The 20,188-nt window shown below is 43.5% G+C and overlaps 1 protein-coding gene across 1 annotated transcript in view; it reads right to left on the bottom strand.

The window, feature by feature from the left end:
• The window catches only part of LOC112995544 (protoheme IX farnesyltransferase, mitochondrial), a 103,319-nt gene that overhangs the window by 22,410 nt on the left and 60,721 nt on the right, over positions 1-20,188 (bottom strand). The window contains exon 5 of the mRNA XM_026120580.2: positions 11,739-11,809. Within this exon, the coding sequence (XP_025976365.2) occupies positions 11,739-11,809 (71 nt within the window). The remainder of the gene's footprint in view (positions 1-11,738; positions 11,810-20,188) is intronic.

The raw sequence follows: 20,188 nt of genomic DNA, 5'->3' as shown, positions 1-20,188 counted from the left end.
ATGCAAGAAAGTGCATGACTCGTGATGAGGGCTGAAGGATGGCTTATTTTAAAACTAAAATGTAAAACTAAATTACACTTTTAATTGGCAATTCAGTTCTTCCCCATCAACTGGAAGCAGCAGAATACGTGCTTGTCTATCATTTACCACTGAGGACTGATGAGAAGCTCTCTATGAATACAAACAAATAGGGAGCTTTGTGAAGTCATTTTTTCTTTTTTAATGAATTATTTAACTTTGTCTTTACAGATAAAAAAACAGTTTAATCATTCTGTCTTTATTTCAACCTCTGCCCTATGGCTACAAGCCTGAGTTGTCAGATCTTTGTCTGGTGTCTCATCCCCCAAGGTGCACCGCGGTGGGAGACCAGGCTCTACCTGCACTACAAGAATTGGGATTTTATATCAGATTCCCTTTACCTGGGTATAACACTACCGCAATTCTTAACGCAGCCAGAAGCCACTTGTGTAGATTCTGCCTTGTAACTGGGGTTTTGTAATTTAGTTTTTGGTAATAACTACGACAGAAATGTTCAGCATCTCTGCTCGGACAGCACTCTTCCCCAAATGTTAAAAAAAACCCTCATGGGAAAGCTCTAAAAACCATTTGTAATATAAAATCTGAACTGAGGAGGAACTATCTGCAAAAAAAAGGTATGAAACTTGTACTGTGCTCCTAAACAGCCTCAAGAGCGGGGTTAATGGGTAGCATTTAAGCACACTTAAATAAGGGGTTTAGACTGCCATTATAGTATTGTGTCTCCTGATAAAGGGTTTACAGCCCTGAATGTCTCAAATAAACCTCTTTAAAATGCAAAGCTCTTTGAAATGAATTGCCCCTTTTTCAGTCACTAATACCTTTCTTCTGTCTGAAGAGTAAACCCAGGCCCACGGGCACCAAAGTGGAAGTGGTTTTGAATGACATCTGGACCATCAACAGGGAAGTGAGGCAGGATTCAGTAAAGAGTGACTTCGATACACGGCAAGGTAGGTAATAAAGTTCTGCGAGGGATAAACCTTTATACCTGGCTGGAAAATGTCACGGGGTTGCTTTCTTGCTTTTTGGCACTTGGTTTGGCATTTGCAAACCGAGCTCTGGCTTTGCTATCTACCATCCTGGTTCAAAAGCGTACTTACTGTCAATAAATACGGACCGGGATAAAATATCCCGTCTCTGTGTCAATTCATTGCTCTCCCAAGGAAGAAATAACCCATGGTTATTAGCCCAAACCTTCACGTCATGGCTGTATATAGCTATGATTGAAAGTGTAATTGGCACTGCATTTTAACCAGATTGGAGGCAATTAGTTTCCCAAGCTCCTAAAGAATCCGAGCTGCAGATGTTCGGTCTCCCTCGCCAGAGCAAGGGACGTTAAAACCATCATAAACAAACAAGCTTAGTTTAAAAGAATCACTTCATCTTGAAAGGGACACATCTCTTTTTATGCCTGCATACATCAAAATTGACTCAACCGATTTTGCTGAAAGTTCCCGCAAAGATGCTACACTCACACTAACACAAGGCAAGATGGATTTGAACCCAACAAAGGATAGAAAAACTGGAGTTCGAGGGTAAAAGCACCTCCAGCACGGAGCTGTCTCCTAACCCTATTCTGCGCTCATTTTTACCGGTGTGACTCCGTGTAAATGGTGTGAGGATCTGGTCTTTCATAGTGCACAGGTTTGAGAGCTTGGGACCAGAGCAACCACATGTTTGGGATGATGTAGCTTAGAGAAACCCCACCGAGACCTGCAGTTACTAACAGCGCACTCGGTCACGAAGAAGGAAAAAAATATTACGCTGCCCTTTGGTATCAAGCAGAAACTCCAATTGGGCCTCGTCACTCCACTCGGAGGAAGGAATTAAAAATGAAAAGGACCTATGCTTTTAAAATGTTTATGTTCTTATTACATTTGTTATATACAGCAGAATGCTAATCCTAACAACTCCGAGCAACCCTGCAGAGAGTCAGCGCTCTCCTTGTTATATGTCTTTGTTAGGTAGGAGTGATACGGGGAATAATAATATTCACAGCTTCCCTGCAGTCATGAAAATGTAAATATTTTCTTAAAGTGCTTACAAGACAAACCTACAGTAAATTTGAAAAACGGCCCCCATAATATTTAAACTAAATCCTCCTCTTTAACCTAACAAACGTAACCTTACAACATGGCAGTTAAGTGATCCATTCATTTTATTTTAAAAACGCAAATTCTCTATTCATTTAAGAAGCAGCGACCAGCTGACAAACAGAATGGGTAATACGTTCTCTCTAGAAATGTTTTTCTGTGATTTAGGACGATTATAGAATAGGATCTAATGTGTGTTTCTGCTCAACCTTCAGCCAACGTTTAGAAAGCTGCGGAAAAAGAAGTCTTAGGCTAACTCTCCGTCTCATTAAGATGGAGAAAACTGAAGTTTTAGAGTACGTATCAACCTTTTCTCAAAGAAAAGATCATCCAGTTGTTCTAGATTGTGAACGACAGGCTCCCAAACTCTAAATACTTTCCTGGAAGCAATGAAAATGAGGGAAATAAGTCGTTCGCTACATCCCGAGAGAGAGAGAGCAGGACAAGAAGCAACCGTGTGCAGCAGAAGGAAAACCCAGGCTCTAGACATTACTCAGTGGAAGAGCAATCGAGCAGATAAGCCTGTCGAATTGCAGTTTAAGAAAACAGTTCCTGCCTACCTGCAGTTCCCTCTGCAGCCCTGTAAGCCTGCATTTGATCCTCGCGGATCATTTTAAGACTCTGCAGGATGCTCTTAAGTAGCTGCTATCTTTCACCTGAGAGGTGATTCTTCCAGGGGAAAAAAAGTCCTGTGCAAACATAAAAGTTACCCTAAGAGAGAGCTGCCCACAACACTGCTGCTGTAGATCACCCCAGGCAGGCTGTTTTATATATAGCAATGAAACAGAGAGTGAATGGTCAGCAAAAAAACAAAAAAAAAGCAAAAAACCCCCATGATTAAACTGGATAGACACCATCACGTGTGTCACTGTTGAGCTGACCAACAAAACTGCTCTCAGTTACGTTCAAACACGATAACGTTTAAATATAAACTAGTTTTAAGGTACTTGAAAACTCTAATAGGAGCGAAATGAAAAGTCCTCAGCAGAGGGTGGGAGATGTGGAGGACTAGGCACAGGACATACTCCTAAACTGAACCTAGGGCTCACCATCTTTCTACAGGCTTTGGTCTAGCTACTTTGGGTCCAAAAGTATCCTTTAAAAACAGCCTGGAATATTTGGGAATGCGGAGATTCCCTTTTTATCCTCTGACATTGAGAGCAGAAAACAAGGAATCTGTTATTCCAAAAAAGGCAAGGAAAGCCAACCTCAGCAGAGAGTCCCACGGAAACGAAACCTCCACAGCCTGGCAGCAACTGCCGAAATGAAGAACTTTTTCTAAGGCGGTACTCCATTTAGGAAAAAAAAAAAAAAAAAAAGAAACTATGTTTAGCTGTCTAAGCTATCCTTTCTTCACTGATACATGGCTTTAGTTGTGATTTTTCCCATTTTCAGCTTACTCCTAAATTCACCTATGACTGATGGTACTGGGCATGCAAACACCGACAGTGGCAGCACGAACTACCTGGTGGTCCATCAGAAGACGACATCGATATCTCACTTTTGAGGGACTGAAACCAGGACTGACATGAGTAACTTGCCAGGAACCCAGGAAAAAAGTGCAAAACACTCTCCAGGAACGGTGGGGACATTTGGCACAAGCTACTGCCAAAGGACTACGGCGGTGTGACTCCATCCCAGGGCTGTACAGGAGATGTAGCGAACCCTCAGAGGCGCCGTTCCTCCTGGCTGGCAGGTTTGAACTTAGGGCTCCTCTTCCGTACTGCAAAATTGAACACACAATGCTTTGGGGAAGCCAAACTAAAATGAAATCTCGCCTCTGAAAGACGACTGGATCTACACTAGAGACAGCTCAAAAATATTTTTTGAACAACAAGTGCTGCCGTATACCAAGGTGCTGCACCAAGACAAAGCTTCCATTTTCCCCCACAACAGAAGAGGATAAGAATGGCTGTATTTCGGGGCTTCTATATTATTGAGGTTTTTCATCTAATATGGTTACACCTGGAGCTATATTTTACAAAGGTCCAGAGGAAAAAGTTAAAAAAAAAAAAAAAGTAACCCTCACACATACAAAGTGCATGAATATATGGTATTACTGTTACACAAGGGCAGCAGCGTGTCACGGTGGCTCACGCTCCTTTACCGCATGATTTATAATATAATATTCCATGCGATTCCACATCCTTTAAAAGAAATTTTAAATAAAATGTGTCAAAGGGGTTCTCCGCATCTCTTAGCCTCAGGAATGCAGCTTTCCTCGTCACAAAGACTGAGCAGCAAGAGCCTGAGCTCGCCAAGCTAATTAAAATGCAAAAAAACCTCTTTTATAGCTGGCTCGCCAAGCTGATAACCTAGAAGTTATAAGTTGCATAAGGGCACGATAAACTCTGTCTGTTATAGAAAGCAATGCACTTCTAACAGGACTGACTGTAGACAGAAATCAAGGTAGAGCAGCTCATAAGCAGAGGCAGCTCTGCGATGGACTCGTGGAGCAGCGACAGCTCCCGGGACGCAGGGCACACGCTGCGGGATGCCGCTGCCGCGGCTAAAGCAGATGAGGTTCAACGCTAACACAGGGAGCAAAGCGCGGGGATTTGGACTGCACTAAGGCAGAATTTACAAACAAGAACCTGAAATGTTTGACTGAGGTGGAGAGAAGAGGTACAAGGAAAGCCCCGCGCATAAATCAGGGGCAGGATCCTGGGCTCTGAACTTCATTTTAACGCTGCTGTGCAGCATCGCGGAGGGGAAGCTCACTTTTGCAACCACCTTTGGAGAAAACCACTCATCCCAAATCAGTTAAAAAAAATCATTAAAAGTGATGTCCAAAAGGTCCGTTCGTATCGGACACAAAACCCGAAGGATTAGTACACAATAGTTTGGCTCCCGCGTGCCATCCGGGCTCTCCCCCCGGCGAGGAGCTGACACGAGCGGATAAGACATCTCCATTAGGAGCCCGTATCGCTGCTCGGCAGCGCTGCTCGCGAGCAGATGGAGCGGCGATTTACCAAACGCACCGTGACTCCTGGTTTATACATGAGCATCTGGGATGCTCCCCGACACGACGTGGCGCACAATGCGCTCCGACCCCGCCGCGGGCCCCCCCGGCGATTAATGGCTCTGATACATAATTTGGCGGTAAAAGCCCCTCGGCTGCCCTGAGAAGCAGCAAGGCGCGAGGGGTCAAGCGTTTCCACGGGATTTCTGTTTAGCGAACGGCGCGCCGGCCGCGGAGGAATGTCTCTATCGAGCTGCTGCCGAACGGCTTTGAGGCAGGAGGAGCCGGCGGACGGAGCCGGCGAGCTGAAGAGCGAGCGACTTCGTGGTCTTGGCCGAACGAATCTGAACGCAGCGTTATGAGTCCGTAAAGCAACCCCTTTCACCGCCTTAAGAAACAAAATATATATGTAGTTAGAGCTATATAACTTCCCGCTAATACATGTTTTGATCTGAGGGCAATGTGCGGTATCACCATTTTTCTGGGAATCCTACAAAAGGACTCTAATACCTTGGGCCCATTTAATCAACATCTTATGCAGACAGTGAATAGATAATTGAAATATAAGTACCGTCATCCATATCCCCTTTGGGAAAGTGACACAGTAAGCATTATATCATTCCATTAGCCCGCCCTTTGATGTGGGTTTTATTCTCATTAAACTGTGTTTTAGCCTCAAGGTTTCTCCCCCCACCTCTCTGTGACGTGGCCATGCCAGAAAAAGAAAAAAGAAAAAAAACAAAAACAAAAAACCCTGCTGTTCAAACCGCCAAGGACTACATTTTTACAAGTAATTGTACAAGTCAAAAATAAAAAGCTGCCTTTTTAATTTCTTGTATACCAAATACAGGCAGTTACAGCTTCTGGAAAACATGGGAGGAAAAAAGGAAGCCCGAAGGGTGTGTGGGGGGAACGACAAAATGCATTTTCTTGTTTTCAAATAATAAAGGTTGCATGCAAGCAAGATAAAAGTTGCTTGAAAAGGCTGCTGCGGTGGTGTCTGCTTTGAATTGGGCCCTGTTTAAACAAGAGGAAAGCCTCCCACTGCAAAAAGAAACATTTTTATCATGCACAAGATCTCAGGGCAGTCCCTTTAAAATGAGGTATTTTCTAAACAAAATATTGGAATGTTTCCCTGCAGGGAACGAGCATCTGATCTCTTAAAAATGATTATTTGGGAAGAACCGTAGATTTATGGAGTTTCTGTTGTATTTGCTTTAACCTAAATACAATGAAACCTATCTGAAATGACCACCCAAGGGACCAGACCAGCCAGCTAAGCAGAGGCTGATCTTTAAACGGGAACCAAAGTTGTACCGAAGCCCTTGGGGAGATTTTAAACGTCTGGCTTAAAACACCGGGTTGGCTAAATGCTGAGTGCAAGTTCCAGCAGAAGCTCAGGACATGGATTTCCTCACTTACATCAGGGTAACTCCGCCGACTTCTGTAGACACATTCCTGATTTACTTTAGTGCTAGCCAGCAAAGAATTAAGCTAATTACGCCGAGTTATCAACAGCGATTACAGGAGAAGATTTTTTTCTCATGCACTCACACTTTTCCAGTGAGGACTAGTTTTGCTACGCTTGCGGTAGCTGCAGGGTAGTACCGGCAGCCGCGTCTGGAGAGCTCAGATAAATACGGAAAGCCCGGCACGTTGCAGTTTTCTATGCCTTTATGAATCTCCAAGTTATATATTTGCAATTGCTCATAAATATAAGCCAATCAGTGAGACAGATTACTAGCTCAGAAGCTCTTTTTGGTTTGATTCTTCGAGAGTTTGGCTTACAGTTTAACCTGACCAAAGTCAACCCTTCACTCATACGTGCCTACAAGTAGGAAAAGCATCACACGATTTTCATTAATCACAATAACAACTTAGAGTGGCCATCGAAACTGGGAAGTTCGTACTTGAAGCACAGAAACACAGGCTTTGCTAAGTGCGGAGATTAATAGGATTCCAGGGAAAAGATTTTCCAAACAACTTTAAGATTTCTTTCTCTGGAAACCTCCAAGGCATCAGCAGTGTTGTGACTTCTCCTTCCAAGTTAAGTTACCACTTAAACTTCTTAAATGCACACGGAAAAGCAAGCTTGAGAGCGCAAATATCCTGCATAATGAGAATGCAGTTATATTCCATAGCACGTTTTGCACATACTGGAGGTTTTTAAGGCCAGACTGGATAAAGCCCTGATGATCTCACAGCTGCCCCTGCTTTGAGCAGGAGGTTGCACTAGGGATCTCCTGAGGTCGCTTCCAACCCCAACTATCTTCTGACACCACACGTGCAATGCTTCCCGACCCTGTGTGCGGACCTGGGGCTAAACCTGTGGCAAACCGAGGGCGAGTGTGCCCAAAGCCACTGGCAGTAAGACCTGAGGCAGACACTAGTGGCAAGTCACAAAATCCTGTGGGACCACAACTGGAAGGTGTCTGCACAGTCGCCAACGAGTCAGTTATTTAGAAAACGCTGTTTGATGACCGAGATGGAAACCACCCTCATCTTTTTTTTTTTCTGATGAAAAGTTATTCCCGTACAACTATTGAGTTTTTATGAGTGCTTAACATAGCAAATCCAGCAGCACTGCGAGTTCATAAAAACAGCCGCTTTTTAACAAGAGTGTATGCAGTTCTGTGTAGAAGGGCGGTCAAAACTGTCGCTTTCAACAACATAATGGATCAGGACACTTGTCATCCAACAGGCTAAACTAACTCAGCTGCTGCTGCTAATACTCAAGATTTATTAAAATTAATCTCCAGGAAAATTAAATCCATTACTTTAGAAAGCAAGGGATAAATCATACACAACAGGAAACTAGGAAAGGCTGCTGCCATTTCGGTCGACTCAAATGTTGCGCGAGGGCATCCAAATTTTGCTCGTCAATGACAAAACCCAATTCATGGCAGGCAAACCAGCATCCGCTGCTGCTAAAATGCAAAACGCAAACGAGTCGAACACTGCGACCAAAGCATGAAAAGCATTTTAAGTTGTTTGTATTTCCAAACAAGACTTGAGGGGTCAGGGGAGGGGGGAGGACGTGGGGGCAGGCGGCGATGATGGATGGTGTTTAGTGGCATGCTGCGTTTGGTTCCCCTCTTGTTATTTTTGCAACAGGATGTCTCTGATTACTCTCTGAATAGAGAATAAGGACGGTTACGTCTCATTGCTCAAAGGGAAATATTTTTTCCCCGAGCTCTACAAATTAAATAGGACATTGTAAAGCAAGCAGTCAATGAGCTATCAGGTGCTATTTGTCACAGGTCTAGCGACAGTGTCAGAGCACGGCTGGCAGTAGGTTTGGGGCTAGCGAAAAAGGGGCGTGTACTCTTTTCCTACATACAGTAGCTCTGCAGAGTCCTTCTGTGTCATTGCATGTATGGTTTGTCTGGTGTCAGGGCCGGACCAAAGGATTTTACGCAGGGGCATACTGAGCCTGCAGACAGCTATTTCAGACAAGAAAATTGATCCGATATGGAGAGGACTCCAAAAAGGAAGGAAGATGATTGTTTTTCCAAATCCCATCCTTCTAGAGATCTTTGCAGAACTGGCTCGTGAGCCGTACGGCGCTATCTGGGGTACCGGCCAGGCTAAAGTCGCCTAATTTCAACACGTCAAGCGTGACGGGTAAAATAGCAATAATCTCTACTGTCGATCAAGCCTCGGATACCAAGACCACCTGCACGCTTTGCAGCGCAAGCCCTGGCTGGCAGCGTTTCCCTCTCTCAGATATTGAGTTCCTCTCTGAAGCCAAAGGAAATGGCCAAGTTCTCAGAAATCTGTCAGAAAGGCCCAGTTTTGGGAATGTTGGAACCACATGAACAACGCATAGGTAAAATGAACACAGAAGCGCTGCCAACATGGGTTTTGTCTCGTTTCCTCCAAGCAAAGGCTTCAGACAAAGGATGGGGAGAAACGTTAAAACCAAGGCCAGTTAAAACAGACCGCTTCTCTTCAGCCGAACTTGGCGCTGAAACTCCGAGCAGAGGCCTCAGGTTGAAACATGTGGGAACGATTTCACGACTACAGCGTGACGGTTCCTAATGAGGCAATTCCGTGCCTGAGACTACCCAAAACGAAGGCGCAGGCTCACGCAGGCACTGACCGGCTCCGCACCACCACGGCTCCTCACTGAGGGGTAGCACGTTGACTCTAGCCCAAGTTCGAAGCATCAAAAAACTGTCTTGAATATGCAACAACCTCTGAAAAAGTCGCTGGTTGCAGGGCAGTTGCTCGGCAGGCAGAAGGTCACAAGAAAGCCACCATCTTATCTGGCAGCCACCACCAAAAATCTTTCCAAGGAGGTGCAGGGAGCCAAGATTACGGCGTTTCACGCTGCAAAGGGAATCTGAAGCTCCGAACTGAATCCTACAAAACCTGGTATGACCCTGCCTCCTACACTGTGACACCCCTATACTTCCTGTAATGAAAGACTTATGCCAAAAAAAAAAAAAAAGAGGAGGAGAAAGGAAAAATAAAGGAAATAACATGTTTATGAAAAATGGAAATGAAGGTGGATCTTAAATGATGCCTGTTTCGTACCCCATACTACAGGTGTTACAATGCACAGAATTAAAAAAGCATCAGAAATTTCATTATATGAAGCTGCTAGAGAAGAGAAAATTTAAAACCTCAAATGTCAAACAAATTTTGGGTAAGAACTCTGTACGTACCCAAAGTTTTCTGGATGCTTTCCCTGAGCTAAGACACCAGCCTCTGACATATCATTTATCCTTCTCTGACTAGTCCATTTTTGACTAGTTTCCAGCATACCCACTTAAGGGTTTTATTTCATCAGCAAGGAACAAAAGGGTTCAAAAAACACCGGGGAACATGCAGCAAAATATAACAAGGTTAGATCACTTGCACTGGATCATTCTCCTCTGGCACACCGCAGAAGAAATAACCCCAGCCAAGATCTGCGTGTTCAAAAGCCTACGGGGAATTAGGCCAGCATTATTCAAGGTAAGTGACACTTTAAAGAACTCTAAATTAGCTGTTGACAGTCAGGTAGATAGATTGATGAGCGATTACCCGAGGTTCCCCAAATTACCATTTCGCGGTGAAAGCAAATATGAAAGGGGGAAGAAAAAGCAAGAAAATACGTTAAATATGGTTTTGCCAATCTGCGGTGCGTTCAGATGACAGAGAAGTTCATTTCAGGATGCTGGAAACTTATTAAAAAGATTGCTCTCTCTAAATCAAAAGTTGTCAAAAAGTTTCCGAGCTATATTTCGACTCTAGAAACAGCGCAAGCAATGCTACCAGACAATAATAATAATAATAAAAAGCATCTTCCCCCAATACCTTTCTTCCTAAAAAGCTGGAACGGAGGAAACCAGGGTTCCTTCTTCCAGTGCTAAAGGACCAAATGGGAGAGCAGAAGTGCAGCTGCCCTGAACTGCACAATTAAGAGAGACTCACTGGATGCCCAACAGATGTCCGCACTACAGTGGTTCCCTAAAATATGTTTTTAAGTAAAATTAACCGAACTCAGGAATCTGTAATTAGCACCATCTCAGAGAACAAATCGGAACAAGTTTATTGAAGCGCTCTATTTACAATGAGACCGAATTTACCCCCGGGGTTCGCTTTACTATTTTGTCTCAATTTTCTTGTAATTTCATCCATCACATTTTTTTCCAGTCCTCCAAAGGTGATGGATAAAACACAGAAATAAATAGGACCAACTGTTCACAGAAGCCTAAGGGAAAACATAATTTTGTTATTAATAATCCTTGGCACAAATCATGGAAATGCAATACTAAAATTGTTTGTTGAATCATTTATGAATTGGGCCTTCAGTTTTAGTTTGCAAATAAGTTCTAGTTTTTGTTGATGTTCTTTTTCATTTTGTTTTCTTAGCTGGAAACAAGCCTTTGAGAAACTGAACCTATACATAATCCAGAAATCAGAGTGACTGTTTTTTTTTTTTTTTTTTTTTTTTAATAAGAGAAACCTTATGTTAATCCTGGGCGGTCTCTTGGATTTACATATGGGATGATGAGAAGCTAAATGATGATAAATTTTAAAATTATGTTCTTAAGATGCCACTGTTTTCAGTTTTTATTCCAGCTTTAGAATAAACATGTAGAAAAGGCAAAGACAACACGGTGCCTTACAAAACAGCCAAAAGAGAAGAATCATTTTCTGTTTAGGTGATTTTTAACAGCACCTCTGTTTTATAAAACTGTAAAGGAAATGAGTTCCAACTACTTTTCTCAGGATATTAAAATGAATACATGCGATCCAATAGATAAATGAGACTAGTGAAAAGATTTACTATATGATCTTGAATTCATTCTAAGATGTGAAATGTTGAAGCTTTACTGTTACAAACTAATGCAGAAGTTGGGTGGAATATAACCTCCCTGCGCGCACCGTGCAGAAATGCATGGCACGGGTAGTGCTTTTGCTCTCCCAAAGAATTCAGTATTTTAGAGCACAACTGATAACGCAAACTTCTCACACAATGGTCATAAACATCAAGTAATATCACAGAGATGCATTTCTTTCAGAGCCTTTTTTCCTACAAATTGCTCTTTTGCCTCATCTGAAGAAGAAAGAGAGAGAGAGGGAAGCCTGGAGACCCGTAAGAGGAGCATTAAGACCCATTTCTCATTAGCTGGAGCAGGTGTGCAGAGCCTTACCTGATCTGTCCTCGCACCAGTGGTCTGTTTTTCGTCCTGTTCATATTGGAGTCAAAGGGAACCTCGAAGAACTGCAAGAAAAGAAAAGGAAGAATCAAAATGAAAGGTGGAAACGATGCCACGCGTGCCAGGTACTGTCTGCATCTGCAGGCGCTTTTCTTCTCTATTTCTGAAGGCTCAGAAACACCACTAACATGGCAAATTCCTTTTATTGAGCTTTGAGAGTCTCCGTTAATACTTTTGGCATCCCCTTAGAAAGGAAATCACCTGGAGCACCAAAATAGTTTGTCTGAGTCCCCCAAAGTTAGGCAAGTGAAGTAGCGCTTGATTCCACATTCTGCTCTTGACATGTTTGACACAGCTTTTATACATATGCGATTACGTGTATGTATGTACATATATACGTACATAGAGCTCTGCCCCCAGTTTTATATTAATACAAACAGAACTCACGAATGTTGTGCTTCTGGTATCCAAAAGACGAATGCTATAAATTTTTTCAAGATCATCTAACTTCTGAGAGCCCATAACCCACCCCAAAATCAATCAACTCTTGTAAAATGCTACTGAAACCGCTCTGAGCATCTAGCTCTAACAGCAGGCAATGAACACACCATATGGTGTTATTTAATGTCACAACCCAATTTGACTTTAAACACCGCCTATGGGAAAATTTAGGCAGCACTATCATCATGCTATGCATTCCTTTAGGCTTTTGAATTATCTTCTTTTTTTGAAGAACGTTCCTGGAAAAGCTGAATGCAGTTTTCCATACAGAAAACAGTAAAACCATTTAGCTTTACATATGCAAAATAATAATAAAAATAATAAAAAGCATCTAGAAAGAGCATTATGTATTTACAGAAAGAATGTTTCCTATCGAAGCTATGTCTGAGGTTTTGGGGTAGGATCCGAATTATAGTGAATATGTAGGAAAATTAGCATAACAAATCATAATTCCAAACAATCAAACTGATAATATCTTGAGTATTGTTGAAATGCAGATAGATTTGTAAGGTGGCTATATGATAAAACCTGTATGATTTCAGCAAGCTAATGTATCCTTTTACACGATGGAAGACAAATTTAACAAACATCCTGATTTAGACAGTGCCACATTACTGGCCTTGCTACCTCATGGGGCTGCCATGCCCATTGCAAAGTGAAAAGAATTGCTGAAATCCATGCAAAAGCCAAATATCCACAGATTTTGTTTTTAATTTATGCATTGCAAAATTCCAAGCATTTCATACATTTATCTTTTCAGCCGCACAAAAATTATTGCCATGAATAAATAACGGAACCGCAGTAAATCTAAACGCAAGCATTTCTGTACAAGCAGCACCAGAGGAATAAAACTTGGTTGAGTTCAGAGCTACACAAACGCTACTGGGCTGCACAACCTTCCCAAAGAGCCAACAGCCACAATGATGCAAGTCAGATCAAGCAAAGAGGAGGAGGGGAAAAGATGAACTGCTTGAAGAAAGACTTGGGGAAAGGATCCAAAAAGTTCTTTGAGGAGACGAGCAGAGACAGACGTTTCCAAACACAGAACATAGAGCTGAAAAGTCAGAGAATAGGGACATCAGGAGCAGAAGCAGTATATGATAAACCAGAAAAGATTGTTGGGACAAATTAGCCTTCACCTGTATAACTTTTTTGGGTGTAGAGAGAGATGTAAAGCATCCCATTAATGCATCCAAGGGGCGGCTGGAGGCCACCTAAATACACCTGAGCTAATTCAAAACCATCCTAACGTTTACAGCTTCTCTTTAACAACTTTAACCACAGTGTAGATATCCCTCTTGTCCCCTTCTCCCCCAAGCCAGAACTCAGCCACAGCTCCTCCACATCTACCACCAACTAACATCCCACTCCAACACCCACCGCCTCCTGCGTCACCTGGCCGTAGCCCTAGCTCCTACATCCCGAGACACAAGCGGGGACAGGCTGGCTTCCTGCAGCAGATGCCATGAGCAGAAGAGGGTGAACGACCTGGAGACGATGCTCTGCAAGGCAGAAGACTAATGTTAACAAGCTGATGAGCTTTAACTACCCAGTTGACTGACAGTAACGCCTATACAAAGGTTTCTGCCTTGCACATCTAGGGAAGGAAGGTTTTTACAGGCATAGGGAGATCACAGAAACCACCTCTGCTATCTCTCACTTGGAAGTAATTAGCGTAAAACAATTTGGGAACCTCTGCTGTTGCTCCGAAGTACTGCAGGCACAGCAGGGATGAGCCACCCACGATCATCCTGCCTGACACAGCCCACAGCATCCGCCATTCGTGGTGACGTTTTCAACCACACTAGCTACCTTTAGTTACTAGCTCCTGATGGTTTTATCCATTCCCAAGAATGTGTTTGCAAGAAAATCCTGCATGTTTAAGAGCAGGAATGCATGCATGTGCATGCGCTCGAGCACGCACGCTAAATTTTCTCTGTTTAAGCAAAACTTGCTAACGATATGCTCCAAAGGCAACAAATTTGGCAGCAGGAATCACCTTCATGTCTTGCCACGCTTGAGAAACTGTCCAAATCTGGTAAAGGAATAAGACTTAGGCAGGTGGCAGGGAAAAGAGTGGACAAGATGCAAGGGGCAGTGGTGCTGGAGGGGCGAAGCTGCAACGAGTCGAGTGTCGCTCCCCGCCGAAGCCAGGACCCCCAGAGCTGCGCTCCTTCGCCGCCGGCCAGCACTTGCCAAACCCCCGGGAAAGGGGATGGCTCGTCCCCCTCCGGTGGCTGGCCAACACGAATCAGCAGGCAACGCCTGGCTCTCCTTTCCCGCAGCTGAACGTCGGAGTCCCGAGTTTGTCTACGACACCTCTGCAAACTAGCAGGGCCCGGCACGCAGGGGTTTCCGTGCTGTGCCCGGTTGCTTTACAGGCTGCAAAGTTAAATGCTCAAAAGTTAAGAAACGCAGACGCGTGGGAATTCAAATCATCACTGCAGTTGCTCATTACCGGTTCATGTACAATTTGCTACGATTTCTTGCCTCCGTCTGGGCTCAGGACTGGACTGGGGGCTACGCAGTGGTTAGATGTCTTCTTCTTGGTAAACCTGCTGCAAGAAGCTGCAGGAATTTCGTACCTATGTCCAGCTCCTGCCCACTTGGAAAGCCGGCACTCGAGCGTCGGGCGTTTTGCAAAGAGCCTCCATAGGACATCTCGGCGAGTGCCTACGCTCGGAGAAGAGCGTGGGCTCCGTTTGGGCCGGACGCCCGTGATCGCTTATGACAGCTCAGCGTTTTGCTAATGGTTTGTTTCACTGTTACATTTCAGAGACAATTATGTTAAACGAAGAAAAAATTTCATGTGACATCAGAGTGGTAGAGCGAGCCGAGGGAAAATTCTACAGAGCTGGTCTTTTTCTTCTGAAAATGTTTTGGCTACGTTCTTCTTCTTTTTTCTTTTAAAGACCCAATTTTGCCTTTATTTATGTTTGTAAAAATCTCACTGATGTGAGCTTGCTTCCAGTGGATACAATCAAAATAGTGCATAGGTTTTAAATTCTCTGCATCTCAAATATAAAATGACTGAAGTGCAGTTGGACACAGCACTTTTGAAAGAATTGACACTTATGCAATTGAATTATTGGTATAATCTGGCAATGCTATAATCGTTGTATGAAATATTTGCATATATTTACTATACCGTTGTTAATCCTGGAATATAATGTGTATTTTGAACAGGAAACTTTGCCGCCAAGTTAGGCAGCCAAACAATGTCAGCCTCTGTGTTATACGGATGGGGTTGCTAACAAAATTAAGATTACTGTATGACTGAAATCTGAACTTCTTTGCCTTTTTTTAAACCCAAACAACAATCTGAATAATCTATTACTGTCAACTGTATGCAACCAAATTACATATCTGATTGAACTACAGTTAAGAAAAACCCTTTTATTCGCAATGCCCCGGATTCTTTCACTGAGCTAGTCGCAATTACATGTCAGCAAGATGCCATTTATCAAACTTTTCACATTTTGTTCCCAGATGTTCAGCAAAATTCCCTCTCCACTTGAAATTATTTTCCCCTGATATTCTAGAAAGAAAAAGAAAAAAATGTGCATCTCAAATATCATTCCGTAGGAACGAAAGAGTGAACTCAAACACACTATCTCGTGCCAGGCCAGCACAGTACTGCCTGTTTTAGCAAACAGTAAATTCAGTAAGATGAATCCTGGATAAATAAATATTTTAGCAGCTCTCAAGAGGCTTTTTCCTCAGGAAGTCTGAAGGCATCGGTTCAGCTGGACGAGGCAGAATATTATCTTCCCTAGGCATTTGGGAAGCTAGCCATCAAAAAGACAGACAGAGGATTAAATCTACAGCATCTCAAAGCCCTGAGCGTCAAAACTGGGCTTTCACAAGCCCCTAACCTGAAGTGTAATCGCTATGAATTGACATTTAAAACACGACGTCAGGGAAAAAAATAAATCAGGTCAGCTAGTACTTTGTGGTTTATGCCTCTGGCAGCCTGATCAGACTCTTTGCATAGCTCTCATCTAGTTAACATACAGTAATTACACCCTAAACATCTAACCATTCTTAGATTAACTGTCCCATTACTGCTTACAGTTACTCACAATCACGTCCTTCCCCTCTTTTTTTCAGAGCTGCACCTATAAAATTGAGTATACTCTGTAGTATGTGTTCTTGTCCGAGAGGGTACGGATGTAGGACGGCTTAGAGGAACAGAGCTTAGGCAATGTATTCCTGTATAAAATAACCACGGAAACAACATAAGGCTTTTGGAACTAAACTGCTGACAGGTTTGCCCATCAACTGTTTTGTCATGCCAATTTTGGGGAGAAAAGGGGAGACAGAGAACGGAAGAAGTGATGCATCCCTCAAAAAAAACCACTGTGTGCAGCAAACACAGAAGGCGTTTACACGGGAAATTCAGGGACTCGCATTTACCCTCTACCGGCAGCACGGGACGCCCTCTCATTCTGGCTGTATCGTCACGGAGGACTTGCTGTTAAATTTTCAAATGAAGTGGCCTATTTGCAGGCAATGAGGCCAGCATGAGTGGATGGAAAACCTTGAACACGGGCCGCGTTTGCCTTCGGTCATCGTTTCTGCGGGAGCGATTTTAACTCCAAAATTGCAACAGTGCAATACCTTTACTCCTGCTAACGCAGAAACACAAACAGAGCACGTGCGGAGGAACAACATGTCACACAGTTTATCGGAGAGATCACCCGCACTTACGCTAGTAAACTTTCCTCATATCCCGCTTTGGATGTAGAAGGTAACAAACACCAGCCTGGACCCCGTCCAGGGCCAGCTCTAATCTGCAACACATGGTGGAAACAGCAGCAGGCTGAAATAGGCAACTGGTTTTCCACGTATTGACATAACATTTTACTCTAATGCTAAACACATATTTACATCAGAACTGATAATCCCATCAGTCTAAAGGCAGAACATAACCCCTGCTATTAAAAGACAATTTAATTCGGGGCGACTTGGAGATCTTCTCATTGCAAAAACAACTCCCGTGGGCGAGCAGAGCTCAGAGCACTCGTCAGCAGTGGCCTCCCTGGAGGAGGTATCGCCATGGCCAACAACCCAAGCTGCTATTTAAGGCACAAAAAGTTCAGCCTGATCCTCGGGAGTCAAAATTACATGCTCCCGTGTTGCAACCCAGATCTGCAGGGTTTACAGCCTGCAAACTGGTTACAGCTAAATTGCAATTAAAAAGGAGCAGATCAAGTCTCCGTGCAAGCAGGTGGGCTTAGAGTCATCCCACTCAACTCTAGAGACTTAGCTACGGCGCCGAAGCGAGGCCTGGTTTTGCCCTTGGCTCCCTGTATATTTAACACTGAGAAATAACATCTGAACAGCCCTGAAGCGTTGAAGCGAGCAGAACTGTCCTCTGGATGCACTTCTTTCTCTCCAAAGCCTCAGGGCCCTGCATCAAACTCAGAAGCTGGAGACAAGAGCCAGGTGAGAGCCAAGCTACAGGGCTGGGTACCAGTGGCAGCCAAAGCCTCTCCTCAGCTAAAATCTCTCACTACAGACCCAAGCAAACATTTTTAACACAACATAAATCACTACCTGTATAACGACTCCCAACCTCAGTGTTTCACCGAATGTCAGAAGCTATGGGTGAAACTGGGACACACCGGGCAAGTCTTGCATACGCTTGCTCTTCTTGAATTAGCTGCTTTTGGGGCTTGGTCATTTCCCCTGTGCCATAGGAAGCTCTGATGCTGTTTGGTTTTGCTGGTGTTGGCCAAGAGCAAACAGCTAACCAGAAATTTTATCGAAACACCCTGGCCCAAGTGGAGACTGCAGCGGCAGGTTGGTAGAGCAGAGTTTGGATATGTGGCCAATGACCTGCACCCTCCATCCGGAAAACCGTTCCTGGCAGCTGGCCTACAGGGCCTCTCAGCCGATCAAACTTGAGTACTAGCCCTTTCACAAAGTTTCTCGATTTTCTCATGTATTCAAAGCAAATTTGCTGTAGCGAAAACTGGAAACACATCAGGCTACAAAGATACCCGTTCCTTCCTTGGCGAGCTGTCTTCCCCTCCCTATGATCTACTTATTTCTACTCTTCGTGTTTTAATGATTTATCTTATATTGTGATAAAGTAGTATGTAATCACATAAAAGGAAAACAAAAAAAGCATATAATTTATGGTAAATAAGATCAAAGTCAAGATTATTATTACAGTTTTTCTTCTGGTTTCCTTTCAATCACTTTTACATGAAAACAACAAAGAAAAATTAGAGTACATCACAAAGGTCTTTTTATTCAATTGTACACATGTGATTAAAAAAAAAAAGCGAAGGGAAGGATTTTCAAAAGCACTCACGGACTGATCCAACACTGTTCTCACCAAAGTCAATGGCAGTTTGACTTCAATGAGAGCACGGACAGACCAATACTGAGTGATTCTGAAAATCCCACCCTAATTGTACAAACAAGGGAAGGCTTTAGAGATTGCTGGCTTGGAGATTGTATATTTGAGAATCATAAAGGGCACACAGCACCTGTTTGTCTTCAAGATATGAAAATAAAGCAAGGCAAATACTTTAAGGATTAGAAATGGCTTTTTTCTTTTTCTTTTTTAAAGGCAGTCTCTGAAAACCCTCTGGCTCTGCAGTTCTCAGGCTAGCTATAGATCTGCTTTAATATTTTCCATTTCAAAGAAGACTCCAATTAAAAAAATGAGATTGATGCAAGCCTGAACAATGTTACTTACTGATAGAGAAGGGTAGCTAAATCCAAAACTGTCACGTCCCAGAAAACTGGTGAAAGACCTCGTAGGTAAAGCAGCTGCTGTGAGTTGGGTTTTTTGTTTTTTTTTTTGTTTAAAAGCTCTCACTAAAACCACATTCTTCATATTAGCCAGTGTTTGGAATCGCATTGCTGTGTGTGCAGTGAAGAGGGGAGGAGGTTATTACTTAGAAAAGGTTGAGATCTGTCACTTCAGAAAGATATCTGCAGGTTTGAGAATGCAAAAATTCAGTCTTCAATTAACCCTTTACCTGCCCCGTAAGATTAATGATGTGCAGCGCAGGCTCAGCTTTTACACGTCCAAGAGAGGACGTTTTGCTTTTCCCCTGACTGCTTATAACCATAGGACTTTCTAAGGATTCTCAGCAACATCTGCTGCCCCAAAATCTAAGACATTTTTTTACGTTTTTCATTGAGCTTCAATACGAAGTACGCCTAACCCAGGAACAGCCCCAGGACCCCACGGCACGCCAGGGTCTTGGTTCACTCTCCACCTGGATTGCTCGTTACACAGCGACTGCACCAGCCACGCAGCTCTGAAACAAAACAAAACCCCAAACACGTCCCAACTACTTCCAAAGGTCAATACAAAGTACTCAGGTAGCCTGACCCAAAACACATCTGCTGGACAGACCACCAAAACAAGTACAGGCATTAAACTCTTGCAGCCTGATGCATCACCGCTTTGGCCAAACCATATCCTTTGGTGACAGCAGAAGTGCCAGCACACAGAGTTGGAGAAGTGCATGAGTATGTCAACACTTAGGACTGTCAAAGTGACACACCACCACCACAACGTCCTCATTACCACCACTCCATCTCTGGGGCCTGCCGCGACGGTGATGGATAGATGCTGACGCAAGAGCGATGGACGTGTCCTGAAAGCCAAAGCCGGTAACTCCTGAAGACAGGACACTGAGGCGCCCAGGGAAAAATAACAAGGGTGTGTGTCTGTCCACGTTGCAATAAGCAGGGCATTAATGAAGCAGGAAAAGATAATTAAGGACTACATTTGGTCTTTAGCTGTATGGATAACTTTGGAAGAAATAATGAGGCGTTTGCATGGAACTATGTACCTCAACGTGCAAAATTTTTCTCACTTCCCTCTGAGAACGAATGCTGCCAGCACAAAGCTCCCAGAAACGAAGCCGCTTTCATCTTGCTGCTCTCAAAGCAGGAGACATCTGGGATGTGAA

Source organism: Dromaius novaehollandiae, chromosome 18, assembly GCF_036370855.1.
Source record: "Dromaius novaehollandiae isolate bDroNov1 chromosome 18, bDroNov1.hap1, whole genome shotgun sequence".
Taxonomy (NCBI): Eukaryota; Metazoa; Chordata; class Aves; order Casuariiformes; family Dromaiidae; genus Dromaius; species Dromaius novaehollandiae.
The sequence above is the reverse complement of the archived record's forward strand: the minus strand, read 5'-3'. Positions and strand labels throughout refer to the sequence as shown.